The sequence below is a fragment of the Xiphophorus couchianus genome, chromosome 11, assembly GCF_001444195.1.
Source record: "Xiphophorus couchianus chromosome 11, X_couchianus-1.0, whole genome shotgun sequence".
Taxonomy (NCBI): Eukaryota; Metazoa; Chordata; class Actinopteri; order Cyprinodontiformes; family Poeciliidae; genus Xiphophorus; species Xiphophorus couchianus.
The window spans coordinates 2,381,139-2,400,410 of NC_040238.1; the positions used below are offsets into that span (position 1 = coordinate 2,381,139).

General features: G+C 40.1%; 1 protein-coding gene across 3 annotated transcripts; it reads right to left on the reverse strand.

The window, feature by feature from the left end:
- Nucleotides 1-727: 727 nt before the first annotated feature.
- On the reverse strand, nt 728-17,145 carry slc7a3a (solute carrier family 7 member 3a). Of its 3 annotated transcripts, none has more exons than XM_028031013.1 (12): nt 17,023-17,145; nt 9,319-9,959; nt 8,179-8,340; nt 7,714-7,894; nt 7,518-7,633; nt 6,551-6,773; nt 6,328-6,467; nt 5,976-6,078; nt 4,507-4,736; nt 4,254-4,420; nt 4,061-4,169; nt 3,808-3,962 (listed from the first exon to the last, which is right to left on the reverse strand). In XM_028031013.1, the coding sequence occupies exons 2-12, from the start codon at nt 9,683-9,685 to the stop codon at nt 3,808-3,810; spliced, it is 1,953 nt and encodes a 650-aa protein (XP_027886814.1). In that variant the 5' UTR covers nt 9,686-9,959; nt 17,023-17,145. The 3 variants fall into 3 exon arrangements, with proteins under 3 accessions (XP_027886816.1, XP_027886814.1, XP_027886815.1); XM_028031014.1 differs by lacking the exon at nt 17,023-17,145 and adding an exon at nt 16,152-16,175; XM_028031015.1 differs by lacking the exon at nt 17,023-17,145 and having other exon boundaries at nt 728-3,962; nt 9,319-9,685.
- Nucleotides 17,146-19,272: the final 2,127 nt, after the last annotated feature.

The following is a 19,272-nucleotide window of genomic DNA, read 5'->3' on the forward strand; positions in this document are numbered from 1 at the left end:
CTTTAATTTACTATATGTTGTCAGACTGGTTCCATTTAAGTGATTTAAGGATTTCCAAGTCCAGATCAGGTCAGGGAGAGTGGGGTGTGGTTGTAAAACAATTTTATATTTACTCAGGTTTTATTTGTTTGATATTAGAATTTGTTTTATGCTGATAAATATATCAAGTGTAAAAAAAAAAGAAAAAACAGAATAACTTTAAAGGGGCAAATCAATTTGCATATTTAAAGATAACTAATTTGTCCCAGAGGCTGAGCAAAACAGGAAGTAATAGAAGTGTAAAGAGCAGTAAAAGCATACATTTTCTATTTGTTGAAAAAGTCAAGGGTTTATTAAGTCATATAAATTTAAGTACCCATTATAATACTTTTTAACTTCTTAGCAATATCTTCTAAACCTCAGGATTTGCTCTAAAATGAACAATAATTGTTGAAATAATGTTTTAACTTTAATAATGTTTAGGAGAAACTACCCTGTTGTTAAAAGCTTTTGCAAAAAGACAAAAATGTAATTAGGAAGTGAATTTGATAGTTCCGCCTTTTTTCCAGAACCTAAACTACCCACCCAAAAGGTAGGGCTTCTGCATCTAACAGAATGTGTGCTAACTGTGCACAAAGTGAGGCACAATGACTCACTAATTCCAATGAATCAGCGTCATTGGAAAAAAACTGGAGCGTCTGGCATTCAACTCGTTTGCTGAGAAAAAGAACAGGCAGAGAGAGACAGGTTCCAAGAGAATAAATCACTTTTATTTAAAAAAAAAACAGGAGAAAATTAAAACGCAGCTCATTTTACACAATAAAGCATATGTACGGAATACAAAACGGAAGTCAATTGTTGCTCTTAATGGTACAGCACTACGGGGGAATGATTGGATTGATTTTTCAAAAAGGCACCAGGGCGGGTTGTGACGAGCTGAGTGAGTCAACACCCGTCACAGAACATTTTGGTGGCGAGTAAGCGTGGAGAACATAAAGTTCAGATCAAAAAGTTGAAGAGCAAATTTCACATTCGGCTTCACAAATGGTTCTTATGCGCCATCTGTAAAAAAAAGACAATTAATTCTACCTTTTACCGATAAACGCGTTCAAGATATCTATAATCCAGCTTCCATGGGAGCATTTTGTATCTCAAATAGTTTAATTTGGGCTTCAGCAGCATCAGTTCCTTCAAGTGTAATATATAAAAACCGTCTCATCAGGTTTACATGTAATTTTATATGTCAAAGAAAGTATATTTGCATAATTTACAGCAATATACAAAGATATTTAAACAAATACTGTACACTCTACAGTAAAGCACTTGTACTATGACAACAACACACACAAAAAACTTTTAAAAATAAGTTCTCAATCAGACTGAAAAAGGCTTGGGGCAAAAATAGTTAGAATAATTTAAATACCAGCTCATTGTGGTTGGTAGCTTTTGGAAAGCGGAGTAAAAAAATTCAGTTTGGTCGAAAAAGATCAGGAACGAAATATATAACGTGACAAAAGATCAACATTAAGCTGTACATCTAAAAAGCAAGTTAAAATGAATACATAAAGGCAGAAAAACAGTAATGCTTTACCAAACAATCAATAAACACATAAATATTAACATGTTCTAACAAAATTAGAAGTAAATAAGATTATAAAACTAAAATACAAGTGATGGTAATTTATCTGAAAAAGGTTTAAAATTTCAAGTTATATAGCTGAAACTAATCAAGAGTCTTACTGGAGAATAGATTTTTTTTTTTTACAAAGAAGTAAAAAAAAAAAAAAAAAGAGATTACGTTTTAGTGGTAATACTTGACCTGAACCCTGGCTTATTTTGGACGTACATTACAGTTCATTGCATTTCTGCTGAAAATGCCCGACCCCCAAAATCCCATCAACCTCGTCCGGTTTGTACAAATATGTGAACAAAAAAACAATACAAAAGGCAGATAAACTGGTATTAGCAAAATCTTAAGTCGGTAAATCCATTGAATAATTTTAAAATCCATACAGCAGGATGACGTGAAAGTTCAACGACACAGATTTATGTGTTTTATGTACATTTTAGAGTCGCTGAAGTTGAAATCAAAGGCCACAAAATCGAATGGTAACATGTTAATACTGTGATGAAATAAATAACAAAACTGTTAAATTATGTCATATGTAGGCATGGGCTGGCTGTAGATATAAAGGTTTTGATTTGCGGTTTGAAAAGTGCAAACATTTTCTGTTATGCTCCTTCTACTTTAGATATAATCGTATGGGTGGTTACCCAGGGCGGCATTAGAAAAGGTTTTTTTGTGACAGGCCTAGTTGGAAATACTTTTTTATCGCAATAAATACTAAACGAAATATTGTGATAATAAATCCTAAATTGAAATATACTGTTAAATTTAGTATAGGTTTGTTCCATAGCTTTACTTCTTTTTTTATACCAACATAAGTAATAATGGTATAGATAACATTATTTCAAGTAATATTCATGTTTTACATTCTTGATTTAAATTTTGGAGATGATAGCAAGAAACCATGGTAGTTTTGCTGAGCTCATGCCTAGTTATACCATATAAATATTGTAGTTACTAGCTCTACACCAGTTTTCAGGGAGTTTTAGGATGCAGTGGGGTTATAGTGTTACTAGTTAAGACTTCAGCTGCACAATATTGAACATAAACATCAGCATTGACCAGATGCTACTGACCTACCAGTAAAAACTGACACTGTAAACCTCACAGCCTCTCACAAGACGTGTAAACACCCAGGTAACTTCCTCTACTGCACCACATTCATTAGAGAGGGATTACTGTCCTCTGCCACTTTGTTGCTGGATTCACTGAATGATCTTATGACGGTGAACTTAATGGCTCAAATGGTCATTGACTGGGATTTACACTGGGACTCACTAGTGACTTAATGGGTCCACCTCAGGACATTAATAACACACAAACAATAAAAAACAAAAAGTAACATTTTTCCGGTTTGCAGTTTCATTTAACGGAATAAAACACGATCTGACCCCCTTGTTGGTCAGATCCATTGAAAGCATGTGATTCAGGCAGGTAAATGCCTGCTGTGGGCTAAGGCTAAATAAAACCAAGTTAAAACTCAGACGACCTGCAAATCGGCTTCGTCGCAGCATCTAGTTGTCAAGTAGATGATCGGCCTCCAAGTCAGAGGTAAGGTGTGTGTTGCGTTTTTCTTGCCTTTTCCCTTCCTTTAAACCCGGAGCAGCGTTCTGAGTAGGCATGGGCCGGTTGCCGGTTTCAACGTATACCGTGATATGAAAATGTCCGTTTTAAAACCACAAAATTCTTCGTCATACTGTGCCTGCAGTATAAGCATTTATTTTTGTAATGTCTGGTCAGCGAAAAGGTGGAGGTCAAATCCCACCGGTCATCTGCTGCTGCATAGTTACTAGCTCTGCAAGTTTACGCAGCTTACAAAGACAAATGAAGTTGACTATGACCACAGAAATTACGATGATAGACTAATTTGAAATTGCAGTTAAATTCACATCTGCCCTTTTTAGAAAAAGCAGAGCCTCTGGCAGCAACAGGTCATGTCAAAGGGAGAAGATCAGCCCACAATTCAGCAAACATTTAAGAAGCAAATCGCGGATGCGTTCACGTCAAAGCATGATAAAGAAAATGCAAAATAACACATTTTCGAGCTGGAGCCATAATACCGTGATTCCGCGAAACCAAAGGTCACCATATCATCATAATTTCATACCGGCCCATGCCTAGTTCCGACCCGCCTGCACTGTAAATGATCGGGAATGGGTGCAGGTGCTCGGAAACGAGCTTCGGATCTGGGTCAGTCCGTTTCAGGGGCTGCTGCCGGCCTCCAGGTCGCTCTCATCAGGACCACCCTTATAAATCGGGCTTTTGTTCTGCAGCGCCGGCTCGTATTTGCCTGAGGGCGACTTGTTGTTAGCTTCACTGCTGTTTATAATACCGTATGAGAAGTAGATGGCAAAGCCTGGAGGAAAAAGGGCAGATAAAAAGAATAACATGAGCAAGCTGCCCCCAGTTTGACAGAACAGAAGGGAACACAGGTTTGCAAATGTTTAAACGCACCGATAATCATCCAGACCGAGAAGCGGCACCATGTACTAATGTCCAGCTGCATCATGAGGTAGATGTTGACAAAAACGCTGAACAGGGGCAACCATGGAAGCAGCGGGACCTTGAGAAAACAGAGATTATATTTAGAAACTGCTCAGTGCAACACTACAAGTGGAACAAACACACAAAAAAACAGATATCTGACCTTGAAGGTCAGAGCCTCATTGCTCTGTGGCTGCCTCCATATGATGATAATGCAGACGACACAGAGCAGAGCCAAGATGATGCAGGGCACCACAACGGCTGCATGTCCGGCGAACAGCTGGTTCAAACCGTTTGCCAGGATGATGCACAGAATGGTGATGAGAACAGCTGTGAAAACAGGAGAAAGAAAACAAACTCAGATCCTGCTGGACATGACTCTAACAAGTAGACTGAGCACTTGGTAGCAGACTTACAAATAACAGCTGTGGTAACGTAGACTATCATCCCAGAGGTCTTAGTTGGGATTTTTCCACTTGGACAGAAGAGCAGCTTGGCAGTGAATGTCTCATGGAGGGGTCTGTCTTCCATCTCCATGCCATACTCGTCCCCGCTGTCCCCGCCGCTCACAGCCACCTTCTCGCCTTCCACCAGCTCCACCAGCTTCTCCGTCTGACTGGACGAATTCAGATTGCCTGGCTGATACCTGTTGAGTGAGGGCAGAGAGGCTGTTTTAAACTGAAACATGAAGGAAAATGTCTTCTGCCCTGTTGCAAATATCACACATTTCACCACGTTACACATAAGCCTGTCGTGATAACAGATTTTGCTGGGCAATAAATTGTCCCAGACGTTACTGCAATACACAATAATATTGTTTTGAGACCATTTTCAAGTAATACATTTATAATGCAGTCATAAACCTGTCTGCAGAACAATTACAAATTTCTATCAGAAAACTCTTCCCTTTGCTTGCTTTGTGTTTTAATGGGTTTTTAGTCCATGATTCAGTGTTATATGTTGTATTAGTATCTATTGTTAAAGATAAAACTGTCAAAATAAATAAGGAAAATTATCGGCCTGTGTGCTATCCAAGGTCCTGCACCTTTAGACCGAGTAAGATGGAACATTTTCTCCTTACTTCAGATAAGCAGTTTGGTTTTAAATCAAACCATGACACAGATATGTGTGTATTCACTTTGAATGATTTTAGATTTGTATAATAGGAATAATTCTACAATTTTAATGTGTTTAATTGATGCTTCAAAGCCCTATAATGAAATGGACACTGAGATGGACTAGTGCAAGTCTAGTATTTGTTGGTGCCTCTACCGTTTACGCTGCATCACGTAACCTTATGTACAGATTTGTGTGGAGATTACATGTTTCTATATATCGTCATCTTGATGCTAACGGATATCACACAAAGTTCAGTCAGGTTTAGTCATTTTGTAAATCTGTGACTAATATCTATGATTGCCATCGTCCTAAGACTATTTATTTGAATAAAATTTTTTATATATGAACCTATTTGCAGGGCTGCACAGTGGCGCAGTTGGTAGCACTGTTGCCTTGCAGCAAGAAGGTCCTGGGTTCGATTCCTGGCCAGGGTCTTTCTGCATGGAGTTTGCATGTTCTCCCTGTGCATGCATGGGTTCTCTCCGGGTACTCCCTCCCACAGTCCAAAAACATGACTGTTAGGTTAATTGGTCTATCTAAATTCTCCCTAGAGTGTGTGTGAATGGTTGTTTGTCCTGTATGTCTTTGTGTTGCCCTGCGACAGACTGGCGACCTGTCCAGGGTGTACCCCGCCTCCCGCCTGGAACGTAGCTGGAGATAGGCACCAGCAACCCTCCCGACCCCATTAGGGACAAGGGTGAACAGAAGATGGATGGATGAACCTATTTGCGTCTTTAATAAAGTTGATGATGATAAAAGTACTTACCTGAGAATTAAGACACAAATAGCCACTAATGAGTATGCCAGCAGCGTTCCTATGGACATGAGGTCAACCAGGGCCGCCAGATCAAACAGGAACGCCATCAGCGCTGCGAGGAGGAAACCAGATTTTAGAAAAACTCATTCTGTGGACGCAAACATTTACAGCCACTTCAAAACCCATCGGAACTGCTGAGTTTTTTCCTGTCGCTTTCAGGAAGCTTTATCGATCCTGAACCGACATCCTGACAGACATGCTGAGACAAGACAGAGAAGAGCTGGAAGTCTAATTAAAACCCTGCTGACTCACTGTGATGGGAGAACAACACACAGCTGAATCCTACCAACAGACATGTTACCTGCAATGATTCCAGAAACAATGGTAGCCAGGATGGGGGTCTTTGTGCGAGCATTCATCCGGGACAGAATCCGGAACAGCAGCCCGTCCTCGGCCATGGCGTAAATAACCCGAGGCATGGGAAACATGGAGCCCAGTAAGCTGAGAGGAGATCAAAAGTGAGACTTCAAATAGCTGCTTGCAGCTTACAGCGAGTCCCGGGTGTTAGGGTTTCCCTTCCTCACCTGGTGGACAGCGCACAGAGAGAACCCACGGCCACGATGTATCTGGCTGGCGCCCAGCCGACGTAGCTGAAAGCCTCGGGCAGAGGGCTGTCAATGTTCAACTGGTAATACGGCATCATCATGGTCAGGGTTGCTGACACGCCAAAGTAGGCGAAAAAACAGATGAGCAGCGAGGCCACGATGCCGATGGGGATGGACCGCATGGGGTTCTTAGCTTCTTCACCTGGAGGAAGAAAACAATGGAAAAAGGATGAGCCGCAAGTTAAATTTCACTGAAAACCGAATAAATAAATTAAAACCAGCTTGCACTGAGTTGCAAAAGTACACCTTAAGCACATTTCATCACAACTACAAACCAGAAAAATACTGATATAGGGTTTTATGTAACTGACAAACACAAAGTAGTGCATAATAATTAGTTAATACAAAAATAATACATCTGCAAAACTCTAAAGAGTGTGTGTACATCTGTTCACACTCTTTACACAAATACCCCTAAATCATCTCAACTGATTTAGCCAACATGTATGTAAACAGTATGTATTGTGGAACGCATGGTGCAATACTATGCGCCATGAATCTGAAAAGTGTGGCATGCATTACAGCTGCAAATGTTTGGAGAAATTTCTTTACCAGCTGTGCACATCCAAAAAAAAATCTTCTTTACACATTCTGCTTTGCAAACCAGCTGAAACTTAGTCAGATTTGACTTTTTCCTTCTGCTAAACTTTCCAACAATATCCTTGGATGCAGCACTCTGAAATGCCGTCTTTAATATTTATATAACAGCTGAGCTTCACTTTTTAAACCGAATCAAAGTATTCATGTATGCGCAGCTGTCACTGTTAATATGATCACATTTCCTACTGAATATGAACGGCAGACATTTTCTATCAGGCTAGAGTCAGTGGTCATATAGGCAGACATGTTACTCTATTTGCACCTTGGAAATAGAAAACATACTCACTTGTTGTGGCAATACAGTCAAAGCCCACAAAGGCGTAGAAGCAGGTGGCAGCGCCAGATAAGACTCCACTGAGGCCAAACGGGGCAAAACCACCTACACCAAACTTTTCTGTCAGTCTGGGGAAAAACAGAAAAAGCAACATTTAGAACTCAACAACAAAACAGAACTTATGTTGGCAATAGAGACCAATACTCACTCCTTTTGGGTGACATTGGTGCTGTTCCTGTAGTCAAGGTAGTCGCCTTTCTCGAGGTTCCAGTTGTCAACGTTTCCCTTGACGAAGCCGGATATGATGACGAAGCCCAGGACCACCAAATTGATTCCCGTGAAGATTTTGTTCACCAGCGCCGACTCGCTCACGCCGAAGGCCAAGAGACCTGAGGGGAGCAGACGCCGCAGGAAGCGAGGAAAAGAAATTCATATTCAGGATCAGTAACTGCACATCCTGTTGCGTGGGCAGATATGTTCGGACAAACCATCACTCGGCAACAGCAATCCTCTGATTAGCTCTTCCTAACACTGCTGCTGGCATGTGACATTAGCTGAGAGATTGGTGTGACAACTGTTCTGGCCGACTAATAAGATCTCCTTGGCTGCATAAACAGGAGTTTGTTTTTCTCTTCCCCTTCTACTAAAACTTTTCAGCTCTCAGCAAACTCACCGGTTAGCAGCAGGACCAGGATTAGGGCAAACAGATCCGGATACTCCGCTAGCACTTTTCCAGGCACTTTCATTTCCATGGATGCTTTAAAGAAGCCGGATATTTTTTGTTCGACCAGGTTGTCAAAGGTCGAGCTCCAAGCCCTGGCCACACTGGCCGTACCTAAAAGAAAACAGAAGAGAAATCAAAAATCAGATTTTTTGATTTGACTGGAAACTTCATTCATTTCACTAGTTTGAATGAAAAAGTGAAACTCATGTTATTTAGATTCACTACACACATAGTAAAACATATCAAATTATTTGTCTTTCTTAGCTAATAAAAACCAAAAAGGTTCATTTTCTCAGAAAATGTCTAATTTACATGAGATGTACCTCCTCTCAAGGCTATGGTTATAACTTTTCAACATATCCTATCACTTTTTCCTTTCACTTAACATCCCACGAATGCTGTATCCAGGTATATTATTGAAAAATTGAGTGGAAGGAAAAAGGACGCACACAGAGAAAACTGCCAAAATCTTATTTTTATTGGTCTAGTGTAATACTATAATGTTTTTATACAATTTATAAGTTTACAAGCCAAAATCATCTAAATTAAACCTAAACAACAGAAATTCATTACTGTCTGTAATTAGGCCTGTCATGATCAATTTTGCTGGACGATAAATTGTTCCAGAAGTTATTGCGGTAAACAATGATGTTGTTTTAAGACAATTTTCAAGTAATACAATGCTAATGTAATAATAATGCAAGAACACATTCTCAAAGATTAATAACCTTTATGCTCTAATGAACATTTAAAGGAACTGGAAGACATTCTAAATATCCAAAATAAATAAACAAACAGAAACAACAAACAAAATTGTCCTAAAAAAAAAAAGACCAAAGCACCAGACTTTTGTAGAAAGAGAGAAAAAAAGAGAAAAACAAAGCATGAAAACAGGAAATTCTACGTCTTGTTTTCATTCATATTGCGATTAATTGAACTATTGCGGCAGACCTATGTATAACCAATCTATTCTATCCTATTTCATGAGTTTCACTTTTTGAATTGGGAGGATAAAATAGATATTAGATGACATTCAAATTTACTGGAATGAACTTGTTCAACACTTTATCCACCTAAACTGGAACTCACCAATGACATAAGAGAGGATGAGGTTCCACCCCGTTATGAAGGCCCATATTTCTCCCACCGTCACGTAGCTGTAGAGGTACGCGGAGCCCGTCTTGGGCACACGGGCGCCAAACTCGGCGTAGCACAGGCCAGCCATCATGGAGGACAGGGCGGCGATGAGGAAACATAAGACAATGGCCGGTCCCGCCTTCTCTCTAGCAACCTCGCCTGCGAGGACGTAGACGCCAGCGCCCAGGGTGGAGCCCACCCCCAAAGCGATGAGGTCCAGGGTGGATAAGCAGCGGGCGAACTGCGTCTCTTCACTGGAGAAGTCCAGCGCCCGGCGGCGCAGCAGGGTTTTGCCAAAGTTGGACAGCATCCTGGCCATGATGGCTGTGATTATGCGTGGGTGCAGGAAAAGGCTATGCTTTTTAAATGATGCTAGCGTAGGTGGGTGAGTGTGTGTGAGATGGGCACTGCTTATACAGAACACCTGTTCTCCGGTTTGGATCAGGACAGCAGGAAAGCTTGGGACAAACGAGGTAAACAACAAGTATTTGAATACTACTGGTCCTCTGATGTGTGTGTTTACTTAGGCAGGAGTTACTGGAGTACACAAAGCAGGAAGTGGCAGGTGTGTTGTCGAAGCAGCAGATTAGGACCTGTGAGGAAACACAACAAGGAAAAAACTTAAACAGGGCTCTCATTCAGTACCTGCCAAAGCTTACACTTCTTACAGCTCAGAGCTCGTAATTAAACAGAGATTACAGCACTGTTCCCGTTTCTACGAAAGAAAATTCAGGGCAGACGTAAAATCTAAAAAACAATAACAGAATGTGTGAACTCTGCAAAAGATTTTCCTTATAGGACTTAAAACATCTCCATGCGTCTTTTGTCTAATAATTCAGGTATTTATTAAATAAAACTGTTCTTTAATGCTTTATTCACTATGAGATAAACTCTCAGTATTTTGCAGAAATATTCACATCTCTAAAAAGCTTGTAGAAACAAGGCAGAGGATGGTGCTAAGAAAAATACATTTTAAACAAGAAAAACCAACATTGGGAACTTCTACTGTGAAACACTGTGGTGGCAGCATCATGCTGTTGGAAAAAAAAACAAAAACAAAGATGATCAGAGTAGTTTAGACCAAAAATATTAAGTGAAAGTGAAACAACCCAGCCCAAAAAACTATTGAGGTTCTATGTGCAGACAATAACTGTCAGTCGAAGATGACTGAGCTATGATGTGCAGAAGAATGAGAATGTATCTGGTAGAGACAACCTCCAAAAAACATTGCAGCTGAAAATGTAACTAAATTATTTTGAATGAATATAAATGAAACATTTTATGAATGGAAATACATTTTTTATTTAATACTGAAGTTGAAATTCAGTATTTTCTTCAAATTAGTTATGAACATCCCTCTTATCAGCCAGCAGTTCTTCAGTAAAAAGGTTAAAAAAAAATTCTACCTCCTGACATGAGAACCAGGTTACACAACTTCCAGGAATTCAAACCAGTTTAGTGTATGATCATGGGATCTCAGTGGGGCACACAGTGACCTCATGAAGACAAAAGGAGATCGAATACTATCCTGCCAGGCCTAATTCTTCATTTCTTTTTCTTTTTTCTTTAACAAATAAACCTGCCATGTGACACACCTTAGTACAAACAAAGGAACACCTTGCACAAGCCCTCACCACTTCCTTGCAGCGAGAAAGTGCAGACTACTGCTGGTTCAGTGTTGTTCTAAAAGCTTGGGAAAGGCTGTGCGGAGACGATGGGGTCGAATCAAACTAACATCAACAAGCGAGAGGTGGGGAGGACAGCATGAGAAAGTAATGTGATAAGGTGAACCTGTTGCACTGGGAAAACACACTGATGGAGTTCAACACACTCAGAAACTGAACCTGATCTACAGGAAGGTTTAAATGAACCCAAAACCAGCTTTTCAAGACATAAACATCTGCTGCGTCAGATCAGCAAATAATAAATGTTAATAATTAGAGGAGTTTCTGCAAACACGTGTTTGGCGCATAACAGTCCAAGGACATTTAGAAGAGTCAACTCTAGTGAGGAGACTCACTGTTTTTTCTCAGAGCTGGTCCAGCTATCAGATGGACGAGGAAAAACACTCAAATGAATTTAGGACTGACGTAAATCCCAAAGGTAAACCACCTGGGGAAGTAAAAGCGGGTTACTAAAGTGCAAAGAGGTCTCTTTTTACAAAGGAATGCTCGACTGACGCTTACGGCATTACAAAGAAACTGGTTCCACAACATTTCGACTCTGATGTTACATATTATATCCAAGTCAGGTTGCATAAGATGTGTTTTACTTTCCGACCAGCCAGGCCGTTAATCCGGGTTTGGCTAAAACAACATTGCCTGTGCAGAACTTGCTCAGATTAACAGATAAAAGTTAACTTAAAAACTTGTGGAAATTCAGAGCAGAGATTTGCACGTTATAAACTGAGCGTGTGAATGACAGGACGCTCAGTGCATTGTGTTATTCTACTGTCAGAGATCACACAAAAGCATGCATGTGCCGTGATAATAATGTGATGAATGTGCAAAAATCACCCTCAAATTTACAGCAACCCTCTTGCTGACACATGTAACTCCTGCTTGCAATATCAAGGACAGTGAAAGTTTATCTGTTCAGAAAGTGCAACATTATTCAGATATTATGAAGAAACTAAATAATCAAGAAAACTGAATCTCATAACAGCTTCATGCGACAGTGTCGAAATCAAAACAAGAGACCTTTGTTCTGTTAATCGAGCACGTTTGAGATTAGTGGAAATCTGAAGAACTAAAAGCTGATATGTCAATTATTTAAAAGATAACCACAGTCCAACTGATACAAAGCTTTATCACAAGATAAAAAATACACACTAGTTTATTGTTCTCTAATAAACTGGCTATTGTACTTTGCACAATATTTCACATTTCACTTCATTCACCTGTCATAAATGAAAACTTGAATGCAAAACACTAAGTCACATGATGGGAAAAAGTTCAAGGGGTCTGAATTCTGTTAAAGCTTTTTTCTTCAGGGACTCTGAGAAAGTATAAAAAGCAATGCTGTCTCCTTTCTGAGGCCGTTTAAGCTGCGACACCTGATTCCTTGACATCTCGGGCCAGTCGGTCACTTCACTGCTCAACCGGCGAAGAGGAGAAGTGAAACCCTACCCTGGCAGCACGGACCGGACCGGACCGTCTCAGTGTTACAGCATCTACAAAAGAAGAACTTTTTGCCTTAAGAAGGATCTGTTCTCTGACCAGTGTGGTTTAACGTCACGTCATGCAGAAACGTTTTAAAAGACAAGAATCTAATTCTGGCCCCTTTCAGTGAACAGGACATAAACTCACAGTGCTCCAGTACAGACAATATTCTATTAATACCACAAAAGCAACACGACCAATTAATCAAAGCATGTCTCGTTCTACCGGATCAAAAGAATGCCTTGGTTTGTACAGCTTAGGATTGGGAGAAATAAAAGACAAACACGGTGAAACAATGAAATTCAAATAACAGCGCACCCGGAGCGCTGTCACAATAAACACTCGCCCCTCTGAAGACGATGGGAAACGGGTGCTGGGTGGAAATGCTCCAACCTCCTGCTTGGTGTGACATTCCAGCAGCATTTTTCCACTCGCACACCAGGAACTGAGATCTGAGGGGCGTCTCCGTTGTGCTAATAAACACCCATTAACAAAGTGCCATGGCTGTCTGGATGTGACCCTCTCAGGGGTTCACCCAGCACCTCACAGAGTTATTTGAGTGCAACCAGGAGAGTATTTTTTCTTTTTAAGAATGCCACATATCTGCAGGGTTTATGATGGCCTCATTAAAGCGAGCCATCGCTGCGGCTTCGCTCACGTCAGCGCGTCGCTAATCTTTTCCTTGTGGTTTTCCACGAGGGTTACAAACTCCACGAGTCCACGCATTCACACATTGTGTGAATGCGTATTGTCTTAAAAAGACCATACGAGACAAAATTTTACAGGAAAGTAAATATTCAGTGAGATCATGGGAGTCTCTGCTCACAACAGCAGGGTTCTTGTCATACTTTGCCCCTTAAAGAAAGGCTCTTTGTGTCGGTGGGGCTGCTAACCCACCGTTTCGGGCCAACTTCGCTCCGGTTATAACAGGCTTCGGGGATAATGGTTGTGTTGCTTGAGCTTCACTGCAGCTGCTGCCACGTACTGCACGGTAAGAGGATTATTTTGGAAGGTAACAAACATGCTAACCTCATTATAAGTTGTTTCTGGGCCATGTTCTAACTTGAACAACACATGGGTTTGTTTTGACTGCAGTCACTAGTGTTGCTGCTGTGGTGGTTACAGAACCAGGCCGGAAGAAAGAGGCGTCACAAATCTGTTCCATCCATTCACCCATTTTCTAACACCCTTGTCCCTAGTGGAGTCGGGAAGGGTGCTGGTGCCTATCTCCAGAGAGGCGGGGTCACCCTGGACAGGTCGCCAGTCTGTCGCGGGCCAAATCTGTTCCACAGCGGCAAAAAAAATAAATACATTTATATAGTAACATGATGCATACATTGCATCACTTAAAAAAAATCTATCCATAAGACTGCACAGGTATTTCACCATTTGCCTGTGCGACTCACATTTATGGTGTGTGACTGAATAATTATTGTTCAATTTACTATAACACCATCCACAGAGTATGACTCAGGCCAAAGATATTTTGGTTCAGCCTTTGTCTAAGCAGCACAAACCAGTCTGATTAGCCGCATTTCTTTGACTCAGCTTTTTAACAAGCTTGCTTTGTTCTAAGACCTTAAAGAAGAAAAAAAAACCTTCTGGATGTGGCTTTATTCTAAATCCCTTGAAATATATATATATTTTTTTTTTTTTACTTTTTGGAAATATTTTTGGTTGTGAGAAAACTTGTGTTTGTTTTAACGATAGTGGGATAGTATCATGTTATAGATTTAGTTTGTAATTTTTTGAAGAAAAGAAAAACTCTGAAACTGTGGTAACTTCACTCAAACTAATGGGAACCTGTGTTATCTGGAGGACCAAATGGAACAAGACGTATATTACACTGCAAGAGTAAACACTGACCACATATATAACATTAAAACCTCTTTATTATTAAAAATATTATGCTGCAGTATTCTTCAGCAACCCTGCAATATTGTCTGAATTTATGTGTAGCCCCATTGAGTGAAAAATATATGTTGTATTAATCAAAATTTACACAAAAGCCCCTAACAAAGCCCATTCTAGGACATTTGTTCACGTATCTGTGGAAAAGGCCGACCGCTGAGACTGAACTGACCGACCTCTCAGTTCACCTGGCAGGACACAGCAACCCGTGCCGAAAGCTGCTCTCCCCAGTCAAATGGAATGTGACAAACGGACAACCTGCTCGCTTTCCCATGACCAACACCAGCTTTTACTTGGTTTAACAGGACCTGGGAGCGGCAGCATTAAGCTCACGTAGAGCTAAAAGGATAAAGCAGTTTGGCCGTTTGGCACGTAGCGGCCACATCTTGAATGTCAAGGTGTGGCCGCTAAGCTGCAGCACGGCATGAAAAGATAGTTCGAGACAATCTGACAAAACAGAGAAACGCTACGAATAAATTCAACTTTAAGGGTCTTAAACCCGTGAGGCGCAACTCACCAGAAAAAGGTATGGTACTAATTATTGTACCGGTAGGAATGCAGATCAAAGCCTTTTAGAAGTTATAAAACCGAATAAAACTTATTCACATGGTTTCTTCAGGTCAAAGTCTTCCTAATGAGAAGTGTTAACTTATGCTATTTAGAGTAACTAACCGCCCTCACCTCCTACCTGTTGCTTTTAACAAATACATATGTCTGTTTACAAACATTTATATTTTCTGATATGGGCAATCTGGCTCTCTGCCCAGAGCAGCATGGTCTGTGGGTGGGGGATGCCAAATGGCTAAGAAAACATATAGTAGTTTTCTTTCAGCTGTATAACCTACTTTTTCACATTAAATGTGTTACTTTTGTCCATTTTACTATTGTAGTTAATAGAATAACCCAGTTTATTACTTAGGTAATAAGTAATAACCTTACTTATTACCATCAAATCATCATCAAATCATAAAATCATTATGGATGTTTTTACATGAAACGGATTATTAAAAAAAAAACAATTTAAGATTTACAAAATCTCCCATTTTACTTGTGAAAACACAAAAATGAACACTTACAGTGGAGTTTGGATTGTTGCTTTTTTTGTTAGAATTAGATTATGTTAAATGCATTTTTTATTTTTGTGTTCACAAGGAAACTGAGGTGTTATACCTGAATAATCTGCTTTATCATAGTAGATCAAGTGTGGCAAATATCTATTGTTTAAATCTCGCCACAAATATTTAATAAAACCATAGTAATGTGACTGTGAGGGCTTTAAAAAATAGCAATCATAAACATCAAATGTGTTAAATAGCAAAAGCACCATTAATTCTCGTTTTTTTACCCATCTTTACTAGAAACTGCTAAACTTTAAGTAGGTCAATAAAAAACGTGACATTTCAACATAGCCGCAGTACTTGAGTAGCTTGTTGCAGCATGGCTTGCAGTTTTACGGTATGTCCACACCTTTACAACTCCACCTCACACCACCTGACCTTCAGGCTCAGCGGCTTCAACACGGAGCAAAGCATTTCACCACAGGTTGCTTTAGCCGGCTGATGCAACACAGACATGGGAACACCCCGGAACACCGGCAGCTTGGCGGCGGCTACCGAGGAAAGACAGCTCGCTTTGATGACACTCGCGAATCTTTGTGGATTGTGCACAAGAGAAACCCTCAAATAAAACAGCAGTTAAAATGTCTTTACTTACAAACAGCGCCAAGCATATTGAGTGATGTGCAGCTGTTAGCATGTGAAGCATCAGCTAGCTACGTGGCTTCCAAGCGCTCATCTCCTTGTGTTGATATTGTTGCATTCAGGTATAAGCGACACTCAGTGATTGACGGCTTTTAGGTTCATAAATACAACGCGGCAACGCACCAAGCAGCGGTTTAACAGCTACGTTTCCTGGTATCATATTTGCCCGTTTTGGTGAGAAAATCTGGACATTAAAAGCAACAGTTCCAACAACACTTTTTTGAGTTTATCTGAGGGCATTTCGATGCACGTGTTGGAATTTTCGGTGCTTGTGAGGGTCTTTGAAAGCAGCATTCCGGGCATCAACACGCCTTGATAAAAAACGAGACATCAGCCTCACGATGTTTTAACCGCGTAAAGCAAAAACAATGAATGAAAACATTGCGTGATAAAACTATGGGTGTCAGGTGTATTCTTTAAAAAGACAGGACTGTTTAAACAGTTTTTCCACAATGGTCACCCCCTATTAAGTTTCCCTTTTCTGCTCTGTTCTCATTGGTTTTCCATAACACATCAGCTGATTCCCCGCTCAAATGACAAATTTAGCCGATTTACTTCATGTTAACTACAGCGAATTAACTCATTATGACTGTAACGTTTGGCAAATTACAAGTCTTTTTCAAACGCTCACACATAAATCGGGTAATAAAGGTGAAGAACGTTACGTTCTTTAGCGCCAATACAACACACGAGGAGGATTGCATCAGTCTTACTACGAGATAAATAAACGTTACTACTGAATGGAAAAAAGCGCGTCATTGAACACCGCTTGAACTTTTAAATATCTATACATGTTTTGAAAACAAAAATCGGTATATTTGTACCTTTTGCTGTCTTCTGGAGTGCAATAGTGGACAGATAGAGACGGAAGAGAAGCAGCGAAGTCTGTGGTTTCTGATGAAATATCCCGCCTGGTTGAGCGTTTTCATTAGTCGTAAAAAGAGGGCGGGACGTATAAACAAACTGACGCAAGACGAAGGCGGAGCTTTTTCACCATGAATGGAGCTTACATATTAATCTCATTACCAGGAAATACTTCAATATTCAATACAGAGAAGAGCTCCATGAACGGAGAAGAGCGCAAAGTTTGTATTTTACAGGATCTCCACGCAGGATAACAATGAACTTGCTTAACTTGTGATTTGCTAAGCAGCAGAAAACAGAGCATTGCACTAGTCTTTACACGGCAATCAATATGGAAAACATGCGTCATCCTCTCGGTTGTGATGTCAGATGTTATTCTTAACATTTTGTATCTTGTACAACTTGATCACTGACAATCACACAGAATCCCGCCCTAATATGGTCATATCATATCACATTCAATTCAGTTCATTTAAAAATATCCTATTAATCACAAAGGGAAAATGCATTTTGTTGAAACTCATACGTTTTTCTTCAAGCAGTTGTAGATACTGATGGTGGGCAGGAAGGACATCCTGTAGCAGCTGGTATTACAGTGAATCTGAAGAAGCCTCTGACTGAGTTTGTTTTTGTATAATAGTCTCATGAAGAGGATGCTTAAGGCTGCCTCTAATTTTCTAGATTTTATTAAGAATCCTTCTTTGCATAATAATTGGATGTTCCAGAGTTGTCCCCCAAACAGAACGAGCCATGCTGTGAAGAGGTTCTGCAAACTTTGAAGACTTTTTGGTTTTATTAAGCTCCTTCTAATGAATCTTCCTGAGGAAAACAAAACTTGTCATAATTATATGGGTCAGTTGTCTTCGTAAAGCCAAACTTTTTTGTTATTTTTAGGGTTTTACAGCAAGTAAGGATGTGCAAAAGTGTTAAAATGAGGTGGATGTCCAACAACTCCTGGCAACCAGTGGGTTCTGGTGCATAGTTTGCTGGGGTGCCGCCCTCTCCGATGTGGTAAAGTGATCTGACTTGAAATTCCTCCCGCACACTTGCTGTTTATTTTTTCAAGTTTTCATAGAAGACTTTAATAGTTTTACACACAATTCTCAAATAAATTAACTTGGGGCCATTGTCTCTTAACTGGAGACCATCTTGCCAAATCTTTCATCCAGCTACACTAATCCTTTTAAGTTGCAATAGTGTGCCTTTTAAGTAGGTTCTACCAACCCCTGAAAATGTTGCATTTTTTTTATTTCAAATCATACTTGGGATTTATCCAGAGGTTGTGTTCAATCATTGGAAATATAAATTGCTAAAGCTCTCATTTTTTCTGTCTCCAACCATCCATCCCTGCCAGTGGCACTATAGTAACCACTCGTCTCACCCTTTGTCCGTGCTCAGTCACGCTGCTTTGGGTTGCTCTTTCAATTTACTTCCACTTTATCAAGCTAACTCGACTGGGTGTCTCAGCAAACGCAGCCAGCCTCATGGTTGCACACCAGGCTCCGGAGTTAGAATACCTAACACAACACAACCTAATCTCTGCTCTGGCCCCCTGTACTCATCCTGTCTGCCCACCGTCATTACTCAGGACAAGGCAGACACATCAAAGCTGGCTGGTTTTATAGGTCACCGTACTCACATGGAGAAAAGTTCGGATGGCCTATGAACCCCAGGAATAACGGCTCATTCTTTCTTTTGTTTGTTTTAACCACAAAGTGCATTCAATCATACATTGAATTACTAAAAAAAAAAAAACTTTACATACCAAGGTTTGCAGTTCTCTCTCATATTTAATTTTCTATTCTTTTTGTAAAACCCAGTTGTGTCTAATTGAAGTCAGAGCTGTTGATTTAGAGCTCCTGTGGTTCAAGATCTGCATCACAAGACCACTATTCCTGGACAGGTTTAATCCACCTGTGGCCAGAATTTCCTCTGCTGATAATCCCTCCCTGCATTTCCCAAAGCCCAAGGCGACAGCAGGAGAAAGATCAGACATGTTTAAAACAAAGAATAAAATTCAGAATTCTGAACAGATATTAAAAACTTATTTCAGGCCACAAGTAAACAGAAAAGAGGGAGTGTAATCATTTCTCTATAAGATGAAAGTGGGACAATCTAAACTTTATAACGTAAATGTTGATCTCATTCATAGGCATCTCTGTGAAAAGCAAAAATGAATTCATATTTATGCAGTTGCAGAATCTCACAAT